At 66.1% G+C, this 16794-nt stretch overlaps 1 protein-coding gene across 1 annotated transcript; it reads right to left on the reverse strand.

Annotated features, from left to right (window-relative positions):
- Positions 1 to 224: 224 nt before the first annotated feature.
- On the reverse strand, positions 225 to 10711 carry ICOSLG (inducible T cell costimulator ligand). Its single transcript, XM_058296331.2, has 7 exons — positions 10539 to 10711; positions 8170 to 8210; positions 7048 to 7397; positions 5390 to 5681; positions 3563 to 3724; positions 2565 to 2600; positions 225 to 1830 (listed from the first exon to the last, which is right to left on the reverse strand). The coding sequence occupies exons 1-4, from the start codon at positions 10550 to 10552 to the stop codon at positions 5514 to 5516; spliced, it is 573 nt and encodes a 190-aa protein (XP_058152314.1). The 5' UTR covers positions 10553 to 10711; the 3' UTR covers positions 225 to 1830; positions 2565 to 2600; positions 3563 to 3724; positions 5390 to 5513.
- Between the last annotated feature and the right edge of the window lie 6083 nt (positions 10712 to 16794).

The following is a 16794-nucleotide window of genomic DNA, read 5'->3' on the forward strand; positions in this document are numbered from 1 at the left end:
CTGCCCCCGTCCTGGCCTGACGAGGTCCCCGGACCCCAGAGTGGCCAGGGGTGTCGGGACCTGACGGTGGGCAGAAAGGTGGTACCAGAGCCGAGCCCCCCAATCCCAGGGCTGGGGGGCTCCTGGGACGCTTCCCAAGGAGGCTGTTCTAGAAAGAGCTGAATTCACGGTTGTTGCAAAACGCGCCTGCCCCCCTCGCCCCCGCCCCGCTGGACTCGAAGGCATCCGTGGATAACTTTATTGCTCTTTTCGGAACGACACACATCGTCTAATGCTTTCGCGTTCAAAGTCTGTGCGGATCACTCATGCGCATCTACAAGCCCGCGTGAGAACTTTTTGCACCAAATCACTTTGTCGTAGCGAGTGCTGAACTCGCAACTGAGCCCCCGACCCCGGGTCCCCTCTGCCACAAGCCAGGGGCAGGGAAACGCAGGCCGCGCTGGTCAGCGCCGGAGGAGCACGGAGGTAAGGAGCGGGCCTGCCGGCGCTGCGGGTGGCTGGGGGTTCTGGGGGAAGCCGAGGGAGGGGCGGCACCTGCAGCTCTGGGCGGACACGAGCCGCCCCCCACCGCGCTCCCGGGGCGTGTGCGCCCCTGGCTTGGCCGGCCAGCCTCCTTCCCGGAACCCGGAAAACACGCGCGGCCCGGCCCATTCCGGGCAAGGCCGCGGCAGCCACGCCGGGGTGGCGGTGGGGTGCGGGGCCATGGCCGTGCACCCCGTCTCCCCGCCACCAAAGTCTTTCTGGGAAGAGCAGGCTTGGGTTGCTGAGGCTGGTAGGCGGAGGGTGGGCGCCGGGCGGAGGGAGACGCAGGCCGCAGGGGTGCAGAGTTCCCTCCCACCCTGCCGACGGAACGGCGGCCCCGCGTGTTGAAGGAGGACGGCAGCCGGCGGGAAAACGGCCTCTCCGCTCCCTAAAAGCCTGCCTGGAAGCGCTTCTACCACAGGGGTCACGGCGCCCCGCGGCCCACGGGGGCACTGGGCAGGTGTTTTCAGCCTCGCGGGGGCCTCTCCTCGGGGCACGTGACTTCAGACCCAGGACCCCAGCTGCCGTCTGCGTGGAATCTGCCCCAGCGCAGCCTTTCCTCTTGCAAAACTCCACGGGGCCTTTCCAGGAGGAAAAGGTGGCTTTCGGTCAACACCAGCCAGGCCAGGTTTTCTTCCGGGTAAACGTCCGGGAGGAGAATGAAGCTCCCTGGGGTCCCCTCAGCGCCAACGGCTCCTGCGTCCGTGGACGGGCACGCACGGGCTGTACGTCCTGCCCCTCTGCGGCAGGCAGCGCGAGCCCACGGGCAGGAGGGGGCAGCGAGGTCCCGTGGCCTCAGCCGCAGGGCGTCCTTCCAGAGGCTGTCCTGGCGCGTGCGGGCACAGCCCTCCTCTTCCCCCTGGACATCCTTTCAGCTCCAGAAGCCCCGTGCCCACAGGCGAGGGTCCTGGGGCGCAGGACTTGACACCGACGAGGGCCCAGCACCAAGCCACACGGGGCCACGGGCTCACGGCGGGCGCAGGTCAGCACAGGCGGGCCCTGCCCTCGGGGGCCCTGGCGCTGAGCTGCTGCCCCAGCACGTCCTCGCTGGCGTGGCTGTGGTCCCGCCCAGGGAGGCACGTCCCCTCCGTGCCGGGGCGCCCCTGTCCCGGGCGGGGACGCACGTGGGGACAGGCGGCCCTTTGCCCCTTGGCCGCAGGCCTGTCCAAGCCCCGGCCCTGCATTGCACAGGACAGACACTTGCTCAGGCGGCCAAGGTCTGAGCGGTCACCACCGCCTGACAGTCTTCCTGGTGGCACCTCCCGGGAGCCATGCTGTGTCCTGGTGGCATGTCCAGTCCAACGTGGTCTTGGAGGGAAAGAGAAGAAAGGAGAGGGGTGTGAAGCCCTCGGAGGGGCCCCGCGGACAGCCGCTGCCCCGTGCTCTGTGTTGTGAGGCCGGGCAGCCCTGCTGTGCAGCAGGCGATGTCCCCAGCGTCACCCGACCTCGGCTTGCCCAGGCCTCTGGGACGCATCCCTCGCAGAGCCAGAGGGCCCAGGCCCCCGCATAACCGGCCAGGCGCAGCCACTGTCCACCGCCGGGCCCCCTCCCAGGAAGCCCGTTCCGCCGTGTGGGGGGTCAGGGCACAGGGTCTTGGGGTCTGCTGAGGTCACACCGTGTCCCGAGCGCAGAGCTCGTCACCCCAAGCCGAGGGACCCCAGACAGGGACTGGCTCAGAGCATCTGAATGTCTTCCCTGAGTCGGGCCGGGGACCCCTGGCCTTTTGTCCCGGGACTGCGAGGGGCTCGGCACCGCCGGAAGAGCCAGGCCCCTGTAGCCCCGACAGAGCTGACCATCAGAGACAAACAGCCCGGCGCCCGGGACGCCAGTGGGGTGGGGGGGCGCCTGCAGGGGAGGCGGGGTCCGTCAGGCTAGCCTCTACCTTTGGGTACGTTTGCAAACTTCCGGAACGTTAGAGACAGTGCGCCCAAGGGGGCGAGTGGGAAATGCCAGCGCACCCCCCGCATCGCTGGGCTTGGAAAAGACGTTTCCCTGGAAGTGAAGATAGGCCCCGAGCCCCACGCCCTCCCCCGTGCACTCACCTAAAGGCTCCAGCTCCCGCCGCGCTCTCCAGGCACCTGTGAGGGCGAAGCACAGGCGTTCAGGGTGGGCAGCGGAGCGGGTGCTGCAGAGACCCGGGAGGTCCCGAGGTCCGGGAACCCCCACCCTGCCCTCCCCACCGTGCGCCCCTTCCCGCGCCCCTGGTCAGCCCCGGCCCTGCGCCCCGCCCCGCGCTCCTGGGCCCTGGGCTTGGCCGTCTGTCCCATGCTCCCTGCTCGGGGCGGGAGGGGCGGGAGTCGACACCCAGATGAGGGTCCCCTCCACAAACAGCCGCCTCCACGCTCTCGACCCTCACCCCGGAGAAAGGGGCTGCCACCGCGTAAGCGAGCGGGACGCAACGTAAGACCCTTGGTGCCCCGGACACCGAGCGCCCTCCCAGGGGCCCCATCAGCAGCGCGGGTTGGGGGCGGGGAAAGGACTCCTGGGCGCCGTCTCGAGCTCAGAAACGCCAGGGCAGCTGCACACACAGGACAGCGCAGGAGAACGCAGCAGGGAGCGCTCTGCCCATGTGCCCGCTCTGCGGGGCCGCTGGGCTCCCCCCAAGCCATGCTCTGCCCTCGGCTGCATCCAGCCGACCTGGGGACACTGCCCTTCGCCCCCAGTGGCAGGAGCTGGGCACGGGCAGACCCGGCAGGCCCCTCGGGCAGCAGCCGCCGCGAGGGCTGCACTCCAGCCTGCCCGCTCCGCCGTGGGCTCTGCCCCTGGGTGTTACGTGGTTCAGCGCCTGCTTTCCGGATCTATCTTTGGGATTGGAGCCAGCCCACCCATGGCCTCAGAAAGGCTCGGGCTGAGCTGCAGACACGAGCCCGGCCTGGCCTCTGAACCGGGACCCCACCGCTCCCCCCACCCGGAAGCGGGCACCGCCGCCGCCCCCAGCCCGTCCGCGTCGGGAACGCGGAGACATCGGGGCTTCGTCCACCTCTGGGAGTGGTCAAGCCGTTGACGCTCAGGGTTAACGCGAGTGAAATGCACCCCGTACCTGGGTGTCTCCCCCGGGGACACCGGCCTCTGCAAAGCCAGCCCACGGCCACGGCCGCCGCCACGGCCAGGGCTCCAAAGACGCTGGATACAGCCGTGTGGCTCCGCTCAGGGGTGTGGCCAGGGTTCTCAGTGATCCTGCCCTGGGTCCCGTTGGGAGGGTCTGCGGGAAACAGGAAATAGCCCACGGCTCAGCGGGGGCCGGGGGAAACGGGGCCTCCACCGTCAGGCAGAGCTCGGGGAAGCGTCGCCCAACAGGCTCCACCGACGCCCCTTCATCATCGCCTTCACGCGTAAGGCTGCACGGGAGGGTCACCTCTAGCACGCAAGCACTTCCGGGGGTCTCTCTCCTCCCACCCACCCTTGTGAGGCGCCGGCCCAGCCCTTTCTGGAAGGCTCCATCGGGGCAGGGGTCTGGCAGAGCCCCGTCTTCTTTTCACCCAACAGTGAGGGGCATCTGGGACTCTGGCCACGTGCAGCCGCCACGGGAGATTCCAGCACATCCAAAGGGAACCCCGTCCCCGTCGGCAGCTCCCGCCCTGCGCACTGTCTCTACGGATTTCTCGATTCTGGGCATTTCCTGCACAAGGAATCGCCCCACGTGTGGCCTTCGCGTCTGGCTTCTTGCATGCTCTCAGCGCGCTCTGCAGGGTTCATCCCCCTGGTCGCACGTGGCGAACCTCCTTCCTTTCTGCGGCCCTGTTTACTCATCCGCTCCCCAGCGGGGGACACTTGGGGTGCTTCCACCTTTGGCGATGGTGAGAGACGCTGCTTAGGAGCGTCTGCTCGAGTCCCCGCCTCCACCGCTTTGGGGCTTATCCCCGGGCGTGGCACCGCGGTCCCGTGGCCGCGCCACGTTTCGCTCTCGGCGGATCCTCCGGGCTGTCTCCTGCAGCAGCTGCTCCGTTTCATGTTCTCGCCAGCGATGCATGGGGCTTCCCACCCCTCTTGTCCCAGGGAGCGGGTCTCACACATCGGGCGAGTGGCGGCGTCCCCTGGGAGCTGCCGCCCCGTGTCCCACGAACACTTGGACAATGACCCAGGCACTGGTTTGACCTTGAGCACGCCTTAGAATCATCTGGAAGCCCTGAAAAAACGGTCATGATGGCCGGTGCCAGCTCCTCTGACAGAAGGGGTCCGGGGGGGGGCCCTGGGGCTTTGGCCCAGCTCCTGGAAACTTTCCAGGGCCACCTTTCAACAGGGGCTGCGTGGCCGGGGAGAAGGCCAGCTTCCAGGCAGCTCTCAGGCAGGTTTTTGGGGGCAGCCTGTGCCCTGGTCCGCTCCAAGGCCGTGAGCTTTGAGTTAAAGGGCTGCACCCCACTTTCAGGAGGGTGTCCAGGCTGCAGGGATTCCCGGCGGCCAGGGGTGGCTTCGCGGGTGCACGACGCTGTGCTCAGAAGGGCCCGCGCTCGGTCCAGGGCTCTGCTGTCACTGACGTGAAATTCAAAGCACGTTTTAAAGGAGGCGCTCTGCATTGTCACGCTGCGCCGGGACCCTGCGAACTGGGCCGTGGGGCCCTCTGGCAGCACCCTGTGCGGGGCAGTGCGAGAGCGCCCTCGAGCCCCCCACGCAACGCTCAGGACAGACGTGCAGACTGGGGGGCCGTGGCCTCCACGAGGTGCGCTGCCCACGCTCCCCCATGGGGGGCCCGGGCCTAGTTAGAGCCCTCGCCTGGGGGCTCCGGTCTTCTCGGGGGGGCTGCCACCTGCCCCACCCCTCTTCCCCAGCCGCTGCCCAGGCACCCGGGCAGGAGCGGCCGAGTGGCCCGTGGAGCCGTCCTGGGCCTGCGCTGTGGGCTGGGAGCAGTGTGCAGGCCCGGGGGCCTCACCTGTCTCACTGCTGACCGTCAGGTTTTGGCTCAGAAGCACGTTCTCGATGCAGCAGCTGACGTGGCCGCGGTGGGACCGGCCCGAGCCGCAGCACACTGACCACGTCGTACAGGCCCCGCGCGTTCAGGGAGACCGAGTCGTTCTGCAGGGCCCCGTCCAGCAGCCTGTTGTCCGTCTCGTTGATCCAGTACACGTTCGGCTGGGGTAGCCATTGGCCGCCCGGCACGTCAGGGTCAGCTCGTCGGAAGAGGGGGTTGCTGCGGGCGCTGATGTCGGGCATGCTGTAGTTTGCTGCAGGGAGGGACACGGGCATCAGTGACCCCCAGAAGACGTGGTCAAAGTCTCCCCACCCACCCCGCCCGTGACAAGCCCTCATTTGGAAATAGGGTCTTTGCAGATGGAGTTAGTTAAGATGACGTCATCCTGGATCAGGGGCCCTCTAAGTCCAGCACTGTGGGCGTCCTTTTAAGAAGGAAGAGAGGGAAGTGGATTTGGCTCAACGGATAGAGTGTCTGCCTACCACATGGGAGGTCCAGGGTTCAAACCTCAGGTCTCCTTGACCTGCGTGCAGCTGGCCCATGCACAGTGCTGATGCGCACAAGGAGTGCCCTGCCACACAGGGTGTCCCCCGCGTAGGGGAGCCCCACGCTCAAGGAGTATGCCCTGTAAGGAGAGCTGCCCAGCGCGAAAGAAAGTGCAGCCTGCCCAGGAATGGTGCCGCACACACGGAGAGCTGACGCAGCAAGATGACGCAACAAAAAGAGACACAGATTCCGGGTGCCACTGACAAGAATGCAAGTGGACACAGAAGAACACACAGCGAATGGACACACAGAGCAGACAATGGGGGGGTTGCAGGGAAGGGGAGAGAAATAAATAAATAAATAAATAAATCTAAAATAAAAAAGAAGGGAAGAGACACAGAGAGACAGAGAGGAGGCCACGGGCAGAGGCTGCAGCGTGGCCACTATGAAGCCACGGGGCCCCACGGGGGTAGGGACCCCCAGACACCAGGGGTAAGCCCCGGCAGATTCCAAGGGGCTGCCCAAGCCTCTGAGAAGACTGATTCTCAGGGTTTGAGCGCCCGGTTTGTCACGGCAGCCCTGGGACCCTCAGACATGGGTAGCTACCCTGGTCAAGGGACAGGGGAGCCCGGGGCCGTGGGTGCGGCAGGGGTCGCCAGCCCCACCCCATACAGAAGCCACCCCACCCTCGTCACAATACAGGGTGCTCTGGGCTCTGCTCCAGGGAGGTCTGCACCACTTGGATGTGGAATGTCTCGCGGGAAGGGGACACTGCACTTGGCCGAAAGGGGACACGGCTCCCCACCGAGCTCGCAGTTTGACTTTTTCTCCCGAAATCATGACTCATTTATTGCGGTGAAGCGCTCCCTCCTAATTCTTTTAAAACGACACCCCTTTGGAGCTGAGCTGGAGAGTTCAAGGAAAAGACAAGATCAGGAGTTCTGCAAATCCGGGTGGGGCTCCGGCCGTGGAAAAGTTTCCCACGCGCCTAGCGACTCGTCAGGCAATTCAGCGTCACGCACGGCCGGGCAGCGGCACCGCGCGCGGCACAGGAAGGAAACTGGGGGCACCGGGTCGGAAAGGGGGGGGGCCGTCCTCTTCCAGGATCCGCTTTCTCAGCTTGATGGTCTTACCCGCCACGTACCAGGCGTGACCGTCACATCCAGAACCTTCTCCACCACACCCGAGGACCGCTGGAACACCAGGCAGCTGTAGGTCTGCTCGTCCTGGGGCGTGACGTTGAACAGGCGCAGCGAGAAGTCCCCGTGCCGCATGCCGCCCAGCGACAGCCGGGCGCGGCCCCGGTACCGGTTCTCCTCGTGGCCCAGGGAGCTGTTGCCCGGCAGGTAGTAGGTCACGACGGTCTTGCCGATTTGCCAGTACACGAAGAGCTCGTTCGGGTTGAAGCCGTGGCCCCCGGGTCGACGCAGCGGAGCTCGACGCTGCCGCCCACCCAGGCCCTGCGCCCGCTCTCCTTGGGTTTCTGCGGGGAGAGAAAGAGCCACACGAGCCGTGACGTCACCCGACCGAGCCGTGACGTCGCCCGACCGAGCCCCGAGTCCACCTCGTCTCGGCAGAAGTGACTTCAAGGAAGAGCAACGCTTCAGGGCGAAGGAATACTTAAAAATCCCGGCATCTCCCGCAGACGAGGCCGCTGTGCTGTCCAGGGGCAGACGCCCTGGTTTAGTGACACAAGAGGCCCCCAGGGGAGCAGCGGGGGTGCAACGAACTCCTAGAGAGTTTATGATTAATTCAAAATAAGAACCTTTTAAAAATTCAGACATTTAAAGAAAACGTTAATTTCTCAACAATAGCTTGACAATGGTACTCACACCATATCTTAAAGGCATTTGTCACTCGAGGGACAGCCCCTTAAATGCCTGCGCGTGCCCCTCTGCCCCCGCCCCTGGGGTGGAAGGCCAGCTCTCAGGGGCCCCTGCTCGGGGCCCACCCTGTTCCTGCCTCTTTCGGAAGCTGGTGGCTTTGGGGGCTGGGAAAGGCAGGCACCCCCAGCTCCTCTGGAAACGGGGGCCGACGCGCAGAGGGGCGGCCCTGCCACTCCAGGTGCGCGATGAGCAGGAGCCAGGGGCCAAGGAGCAGTGCCCTCAGGGCCCCCACGTTCCCCAGGCTCGGGGGACCCGGCTTTCTCCAGTTCTCCACAGGGCCCTTCGAAAGGGGAAGCCAGCTCCTCCAGCCCTGCGTCCACGGGGGAAGGCTCCGGGCCCACGTCTCCCCGTCGCCGCAGCTGCACTTACCGGCTAGCAGGCCACGGAGCAGCAGCAAGAGCAGCCCGAGGCTGGAAGGAAACAAGCGGGAAGGCAGGTGAGGCCGGTGAGGCAGGCGTGGGCAGTGGGCAGGTCCTCGTGGGTGGTGGTTGTAGTACATGGGCGACAGCCTGGCCATGGCGACAGCCCGGCCGGCCCCTGGTCCTCCAGGGGGCTGGGGATCCTGGGAGACGAGCTGGGCCCTCCCTCCCTGGCGTGGGAAACCGGGGCTGGGTGTCCTTGGCCAGCCCCCCGCGGGACAGCGTGATCCTGTGGCCGTCCACACCGCCCTCCGCAGGGACCTCCTAACCCAGGCGAGGAGACCCACCGTTGGCAAGAGCCACCGGCCAAGGCCACGGCTCTGCCCCCAGTGTCCTGGCCTTCTGGGAATGGATGCCGAGGACAGCGTTGGAACCAGCTTTCTGGGCGCTGAAGCAGCAGCCTCACTCAATGTTGGGGAGTCGGGAGACATTTAAAATACCCAACAGCAGGGGCCGGGGAAGGAGAATTCCAGGACAAGCCGGGGGACGGAAGAGGGTAATTCTGAAAGCAAACCTCCGGTGTTGCTGGTTTCAGATCCTCCGGCCCCACCAAACCCTGGCGAAGGGGTCTGAGGCTCCAGGCACCTTCGCCTGCGGCCTGGGAGCCCCCACCCCTTCCTGCCTGGGCCCAGCCACCCCCCTCCTCCAGGCAGACCTCCCGGGATGCCCCCGGCAGTTGAGGGGCCCCTCGGTCCCCAGCATTCACCCCAGTCCCCCCAACCTGTGTTTCTGTGGCCAACTCCCCATGCCGAGGGACCCCTGGAGCAGGGGCCGCGTGCCTCTCATCCCCCATCTACCAGCACCTCCAGCGCGGGTCGCTCGGGGGTCTGCCTGTGGAGACCCTCATGCCTGCCCCCCCCCCCCGCCTGGGGGAGCTCAGTGGCCGCAGGGGTGGAAGAACTGGGCTCTGCCCACAGACAGCCCGCTGCGCCCCGGGCACTGGCACTGGGGCTGCACCGTTGTCTGCCCAAGCCGGCCCAGGGCCCCAGGGGACTGTCCCCGCCCCTGCAGGGCGGCCCCTCCTCCCTTTCCCACGGCCAGCCTCCCCTGTGAACGCTGCCACACCCCTGTCCCGCCTCCGGGAGCCAGGGGCTGCGAAGACCCCTCGGGACCCGCCTTCTCTCCCACGGCACCCACGGCCACAGGCGGGGAGGCCCACCCTGCCTGGGCTCAGGGGCTCGCACTGTCGGGGCCTCGGGGGTGCAGGGAGACAGGTCTGCCCCTCCCCTGGTGCTGTCCGCTCCGCTGCCCCTCAGGGCCCCACCGGTGCCCTCCCCCAAGCCCGGCCTCCGCTGCCACCAGCACCCACCAGGCCACCGCCCAGTCCCAGCCCACTCTGCCCTGGGACAGACAGAGAGCACGGGGGGGGGCGGGGGGTGGGGTGGAGCCGAGGAGAGGTGGCCCGTGACTGCTGCCTCCCTCCCTGGGGATTTTATGTTCTCTTCTCTTGGGGATGATTTCCACCTGGGGGTCTCACGCGGGGAGGGGGGGGCTGCCTCTGCAGGTCACCAAGGGGGACACAAGTGAAGGGGCTTTTTGGCACAAAGCCAGGGAACAAGCCACAAAGTGCTGGAGTGGGGGGCTGGCCCAGAGGAGCCCCTCACCCCCAGCTCAGCTCAGAGCCACTGATGGGGGGATCCCAGGTGGGGCAGGGGAGGCACCAGCGGGGCCTTCCAGGTGTCCAGCAAGGCCACCTCCTCCCTCTTCTACCTGCTGGGATTTCCCCAGGGCTTGGGGGAGGGGGCTGCTGGGGAGAGTGTGAGCCCAGGCTGGGGGTGTGCCAGGCCTGTGGGGGCGCCCAGGGAGGGGGGTGTGTGTGCCAGGCCTGTGGGGGCGCCCAGGGAGGGGGGTGTGTGCCAGGCCTGTGGGGGCGCCCAGGGAGGGGGGTCGTGTGCCAGGCCTGTGGGGGCGCCCGTGGGTGAGGGGTGCCCAGGAAGGGGGGGTGTGCCCCGCCGTGGCTGTGTCCTGCGCGGCAGGGGCCGCCTATGCGGCTTTGGCCTTGCAGCTTGGGCAGCTGCCCTCCGCGTGGACCCCGCCCCAAGCACACCCACGCACGCCGCCGGGTCGTCCGTCCCCCGGGGCCGCTGGGTGCCGCGCGCTCCCGGCCCGCGCCCGCCTGGGCGGGGTGCCTGTCCCCGCCCGGCGCAGGTGGGGCGCCCGGTCGCTCCAGGGCCCGGCGCCCCTGGCGTCCGCCCCCCGCGCGACCCCCGCCCCCGGCCCCTCGGCCGCGAGCCCCGCCAGCCCCGTCCGCCGCCAGCCCGGTCCCCTGCGGCCGGCCCAGGGCGCGGGCGTCCCCCCCGCGGGTCCCCCGCCGCTCACCTCGTCGGTCTCATGGTGGGGGCGGGCCGTGCGGGCGCGGAGACCTCCGGCTGCGGGAGACCCGCTCCCCTGGGCGACCCCGGCCGCGGGGACCTCGGACCGCGGGAGCCGGGCTGGAGCGGAGCGCGCTCTGGGCTGCGCGAGCCGCGGGCGCCTGACGTCCTGGCCCGGGCCCCGCCCCCGCGCGGGGGCGGAAGTTTGGCCACCGCTCCCCAAAGTGGATCCCTTCCCAGGCGGGGGCGCCTGCCGGGCCCGGCAAAGCCGGGGCTTCCCCGCGGGCCGGGGCGCCGGGGTGGAGGAGGGGCAGGTACCCCCGGGGGCGTGGCAGGCGCTCCAAGGGGCGTGGCAGGTACTCCAGGGAGGGGGCGGGGCCGGTGCTCCCGGGGGAGGGGCAGGGTGCTCCAAGGGGCGGGGGCAGGCACCCCCGGGGGAGGGGCAGGGTGTTCCAGGGGGCGTGGCAGGTACCCCAGGGGGCGGGGCAGGGTACTCCCGGGGGAGGGGCAGGTGCTCCAAGGGGCGGGGCAGGCACCCCAGGGGGCGGGGCAGGCACTCCAGGGGAGGGGCGTGCAGGTGCCCCAGGGGGCGTGGCAGGTACTCCAGGGAGGGGGCGGGGCCGGTGCTCCCGGGGGAGGGGCAGGTGCTCCAAGGGGCGGGGCAGGCACCCCCGGGGGAGGGGCAGGTGCTCCAGGGGGGCGTGGCAGGTACCCCAGGGGGCGGGGCAGGTACTCCCGGGGGAGGGGCAGGTGCTCCAAGGGGCGGGGCAGGCACCCCCAGGGGAGGGGGTGCAGGTGCCCCAGGGGGCGGGGCAGGCGCTCCAGGGGGCGGGGCAGGTACTCCAGGGGAGGGGGGCGGGGCAGGTGCCCGAGGGGGAGGGGGAGGTACCCCAGCAGGAGTCGCCCAGGGCGCCCCGCCCCTCCTGACTTTCCCCTCCCACCCCGTCCCCGACCGACCGCGTGGGAAACAGGAGGCACCCCCAAGTGAGCTCCCAGCAACTGTTCAGGCAGGAATGAGTGGGGAGGGGGCGGGGGGAGGGCTCGCAGCTTCCGTCCTCGGCGGACGGGGCGGGCACTGGGCGCCCTCTCCCCAGGGGGGCCGCGGGCACCTGCTCGGCACAGTCGCCTGCTAAGGCTCTGCTCCCGGCTCCTCCCTGCGGGGCACCTGCTTTCCTGACCCTACCTGGGCTGGGATAGGCTGCTTTTTGCCCGGCGCCTGCGCTCAGGTTGCACCTGCCCCCCCCCTCCTCGGAGCCTGCCACCCCCAGCTGAGCCAGTGCCACCCCCACCCCAGCCAGGCCCAAGGCAAGGGGCGAGGGAGTGCAGAGGCTGCACCCGGCAGGGCCCAGGATGGGGGGGTGGGGCCAGCTGCAGCCCCTCCCAGGCCCCCACCTCAGGTCTGCACGCTCCGTCTCCGTGGGGCTGGCAGGATGGGGTGGTCTCTGACTAGGATACCCCCAGCCCCCCAGGCTGCAGGTCATCCAGAGGCCGGCCTGGAGGGGGCTCAGGGAGGCAGGGAGACGCTGTCCAAGAGCACTAGGGTGGCTCGCCCCCTCCCCGGCCCCCCCGCAGGCCAGGCCCAGGCGCCCACGCCAGATAATAGCCTAAAACTTGGCCACGTGGAAGTTAACATTTGGAGGCAACAGACAGTGACAAAATCAGGGCGCAAATCGAAGGGACGTGAAATGGTGACCCGTGCTCTTGAGAAAGTTGGAGTGGGGTGGGGGCTGCAGGCAGAGGGAGCCTGGCGGTCTCACTGCCGTGGCGTGAGAGCCCCCCTCCCCAGCCAGGGCCAAGGGGGGGCCCCCTCGGGGTTGCCTCTCAGCCAGGAGGCCAGGAGGCCAGGCCGCGGGCGGGGCAGAGAGCGAGACCTCGGAGCCGTGGCCCATTGGGAGGCGGTGGGATACAAGAGGAAAAGGAAGGATTGAGCTAGGAGCAAGCAGGGCCTGGGTGTGGGTGAATCAGAGGGGGCTGGGGCGGGCTTGGGACACTGCCCACTCCCAGAGCACCCACCGCCAGCGTCCACAGGTGCAGTGTGGCAGGGGCAGGCCGTGGCCTAGGAGCCTGTGCCGCTCCCTCCCCCAGGCTGGCAGGGGCAGGCTAAGGAGGGCTCCAGTCACAGCCCACACCTGCTGCTCCCTTCCCGGGGTAGGGGGCTGCCCGTGGCCGGCTCCTTACCCCCAGGCTGCTGTCCCCTGGCAGTGGGGCAGGGCCAGAGGCTCGAAGCGGGCCGCACACGGGGGCTGGGGCCGGCGCTGCGGCTGCAGAGGGGCCAGCTCTCCATCTCCCGGCCCTGCATCCCAGGAGTCCCCCGGAGATTCCAGGGGGCAGCTGCTGCCAGGCCCACCCGAGGGGGTCCCTGGGCTGGGGGAGACCTGCCACGTCTTGAGCACGGCAGAGAAGCAGCAGGGAGCGTGGCAGAGCTGGAAGGGGGTGTTCAGATGGGCCTGGGCAATTCGGGGGCCCCCTGTGAGGAGGGGCAGCTGAGACCAGCCCCTCAATCCTGGCCATGGTAAGTTTGTGGTTATCCAAGCCAGGAGCCAGGTGACTGGGCAGATCCCTGAGCCCCTCATTTTCCAGGCTGGGAAGCGGGGTACGCCGTCAGCTCTCCAGAGCTGTCAAAGGTCACCCGTGCCCTGCGTTGGCCAGCGCCCGCGCCCGGCACCAGCCATCTCATGGGCATGATTGGGCGCCGTGGGGGGGGCTTCCAGGCGCTGGGGGGAGGCTTCCCTCCTTGCCCCTGACCACGTCCATTTCTCAGGCAGGCAGGCCACATGGACTGATTCCTGGGGTGGGGGGAAGCCCCCTGCAGAGGGGGCCGGCCAGAGTCCAAGGCATACCAGGGACCCAGGTGGGCGGGGCCTCGCCGCCCAGAGACCCCACCCCCCTGCTCGGCCGCAGGCACCCCAAGGCTTCCCTCGGCCCCAGGCATCCCTTCGATGTGGCCAGTGCTCAGCCACGCCGGGGCTGGACCACCTCCTGCTCTGGTCCCAGGAAGCCCACCTCTTCTCCTAGGGGCTGCCTCAGTTTCCCGGGCTGCTGTCACCAAGGACCACAGACTTGGTGGCTGAAAACCACAGAGCTCTGCTTCCCCCAGCGCTGGAGGCTCTAGGTCAGTGCGGGGGCTGGGCAGGCCACCCCCGCCCTGCTGGGGCATCTGGCTCCCCGCGACCTTGCCCCCTTCCCCTGTCAAAAGCGCCCGGGGGTTGCCGCAGGCCCACCCTTTGCGACTTCCGCCTCAAGGTCCTTAGTCTAAGCGCACCTGCAGGGGTCCTTTGAGCCAGTTCAGGTGGCCTTCACAGGTTCCAGGGATTGGGGGTGATGGACTGTTTTGGGAGACCGAGCCCATCTACCCTGGGAGCCGATAGAAAGGGGCCTCGTGGGCACGACTGGAATATTCCGGGGGAGATCTCAGGGGCGAGGGTGAGGCTGTCCACACGTTGGAGAGGGCTGGGCGTGAAGCTGGGGTGGCAAAGCGGCCAGCCGTGGGGCCGAGGCCTTGGCTTCAAGCCGGGACCCCCTTCGAAGCAGCGCATGACGGAGATGGGCAAATGGCTTCCGTCGGGCCCCAAGGCTCCCCCACTCGGGCGCAAGCAGCCTGGCCACGCTGCACCCCACTGGGAAGCACAGGCTCCCCGGCCCGGCCCCCTGGGGGTCTGCAGTGCTCTTCCTGAACAACAGGGCAGAAGCCCCCCTCCAGGCTCTGGGGCAGGCTCGCCCTCTCTGCACACGTGGGTGGGTGCACCCTCTCGGCTCAAGGTGTCTTTGGTTCAGACCTCAGCTTCCATTCTGCCTTTGAAGTCATTTTTCCTTCAGTCTGTCCCTTTTCCGTCTTTTATTCCAGGCTGGCAGTGGTCTCTTTATGCAGATCTTGCAAAAAAAGAACCCTTGTGGGTGCTGCATGTAGCTCCCAGGGGCCCAGGCCCCCCGACAGCAGAACCCCCGCCCGCCCTTCCCGCAGCTGCACCTCCAGGCTGCACCTGCCCTGAAAAGCCCACCGCGCCCGTGTTCCGGTAAAGCCTCACCTGGAGCACTAGTCTCTGGGGACTCGCGATGCAGAAGCTCAGCATTTCCCAAACCCTCGATGGCTGGTTTCCTTGGGTCCAGGAGTTCAGTTCTCTGCTTACCCCTCTCTGTCACATTTTACTTTAAGCTGCAAGGAGCAACCAAGCTGCACTTTCCCCCTTTTGCTTGGAAATCTCAGCTAAATAGCCAAGCTCATCACTCTCAAGTCCTGCCTTGCACCTGACATCAGAACTCCATTTCACCAGTTCTCTGCCACTTTAAAACAAGAATTGCCTTTCTTCCCATTTCCAATAACACATTCGTCATTTCCATAGAAGGCCTCATCAGAAGAACATCTAGCATCCATGTTTCTACCCACAGTCTCCTCAAAGCAATCTCGGTCTTTTCTGCCAGGCACCTCAAAATTATTCCAGCCTCTGTCCATCTGTCCCCCAATTCCAAAGCCATTCCCACATTTTTGGATATTTACAATAGCAGCACCCCACTTTCTAGGCTGCTTAAAGCAGATACCATGCAACGGGTTAGCTTAAACGATGGGAGTTTATTAGCTCTTGGTTTTGAGACCAGGAAAATACCCAAATCAAGGCACCCTCAAGGCAAGGCTTTCTTCCCAGACACTGGATGCCAGTGATCCTGGGCTCCTCTGCCACATGGCAAGGCACGTGGCAGCGCCTGCTGGGCTCTCCCTCCTCTTCTTGGTTTCATTGATTCCAGCCTCTTGCTTCCTTGGCTTTCTCTCTCTGTATTCGTTTTGTTCACAGAGGACTCCAGTAAGAGGATTAAGACCCGTTCTGATCGGACAGGATCACACCTTACCTGAAGTCGCCTCATCAAAAGTCCTCCTTACAGAGGGTCCAGACCCACAGGGATGGATTAACAGGTTTTTCTGGGGTGCTTAGAGCTTCAAACCACCACAGGTGTCCTCTCATATAGACTCAAGACTTTTCTATTTCAAGATATTTTTAAACAATTCTCAAAAGATTACATTTTAACCCCACCTTTCTTTCTCAAAGCATTTAACATACCACCAAGAGCATGAGCACTGGCTGCCAGGGGTCTCAAATCCCAGATGCAGTGCCCAGGACAAGTTGAGTCCATTAATTAGCTAAATTCAAATCCCTGTGGGAGTTTTCTGGCTAACCTGGGAAGAGTCTTTTAGGGCTTGTGGCCTGTGATTTGAGCCCAGGTTGAGTAGATGTTCTCATATTGATGGGCTGGTGGTGGTTGTCCCTAGCTGGTGTTGGTGGACTGGTGGTCTGTGGTGATCTATGTTGGTGCCGTGGTCTGTGGTGGTCTGTGGTGTTGGTGGTCCATAGTGGTGGTCTATGGTGGTGGTGGTCTGTGGTGGTCTGTGGTGGCCTGTGGTGGTGGTGGTCTGTGGTGGTCTGTGGTGGTCTGTGGTGGTGGTCTGTGGTGGGTGGTCTGTGGTGGTCTGTGGTAGTCTGTGGTAGTCTATGGTGGCCTGTGGTGGTGGTCTGTGGTATTCTGTGGTGGTGGTCTGTGGTGGTGGTCTGTGGTGGTGGTGGCCTGTGGTGGTGGTGGTCTGTGGTGGCCTGTGGTGGTGGTCTGTGGTGGTCTGTGGTGGTGGTCTCTCCTCAGCTCTCTTACCTTAAACCTTCCTGGGACTCAAGGGAGAGGAGGGTCCTGTTTTCGTGGGCATTTCCCTCTGGGAAAAGGAGGAGCAACAAGGTACTGTGTGTGGAAAGCTGAGCCTCACGCCCAGCACCGCCGTGCTCCCCCTCTGTGTCCCGTGTGCAGCAGAGCAAAGAGGACCTCTTGAAAGTGTCATCTTCAGTTCACATGCAGCCCAGCTGAATGAGAGTGGGTCCTAACCCTTGTGACTGGCGACCTTACAGAGAGAAGGAACTGGAAGCCAGAGCTAGAGAAGGCCACAGGGAGAAGCTGGAAGTAGCGGAAACCAAAGACAGACACAAAGAGAGAGCTCGCCACTTGGCAGAAGCAGAGGTGAGAGCCACAGAGCCCCGAGGACGGCTGGCAGAGAGTGCCAGAGTGCCTCAGACTTGGGAGAGAGCCTTGTCTTATCTACTGTGGGTTCTCCTGGCCTCGAAACTGGGCAGGGGATTCCCACGGCTGGAGCCAGCTCTCTGTGGATATTTGTCATAGCGGCCCTAGCAAACTGAGACACTCCACCCCGGTCTCTGGGCTTTACCTTCATCCCGTTCTTCACGTTCCAAGCTGGATAGTCTTTACATTGCAGAGGATGGATGTTTAAACGC

This window comes from Dasypus novemcinctus, chromosome 4 (genome assembly GCF_030445035.2).
Source record: "Dasypus novemcinctus isolate mDasNov1 chromosome 4, mDasNov1.1.hap2, whole genome shotgun sequence".
In the NCBI taxonomy this organism is placed as follows: domain Eukaryota; kingdom Metazoa; phylum Chordata; class Mammalia; order Cingulata; family Dasypodidae; genus Dasypus; species Dasypus novemcinctus.

What these genes read in the sequence shown, in the direction of transcription:
- ICOSLG (XM_058296331.2), bottom strand. An exon ending in GCTCCGTGGCCTGCTAGCCG is followed by an intron (nt 7,398 to 8,169) that starts GTAAGTGCAGCT and finishes CTCTCCCCGCAG; the next exon opens with AAACCCAAGGAGAGCGGGCG. An exon ending in TCACGCCTGGTACGTGGCGG is followed by an intron (nt 5,682 to 7,047) that starts GTAAGACCATCA and finishes CCCTCCCTGCAG; the next exon opens with CAAACTACAGCATGCCCGAC.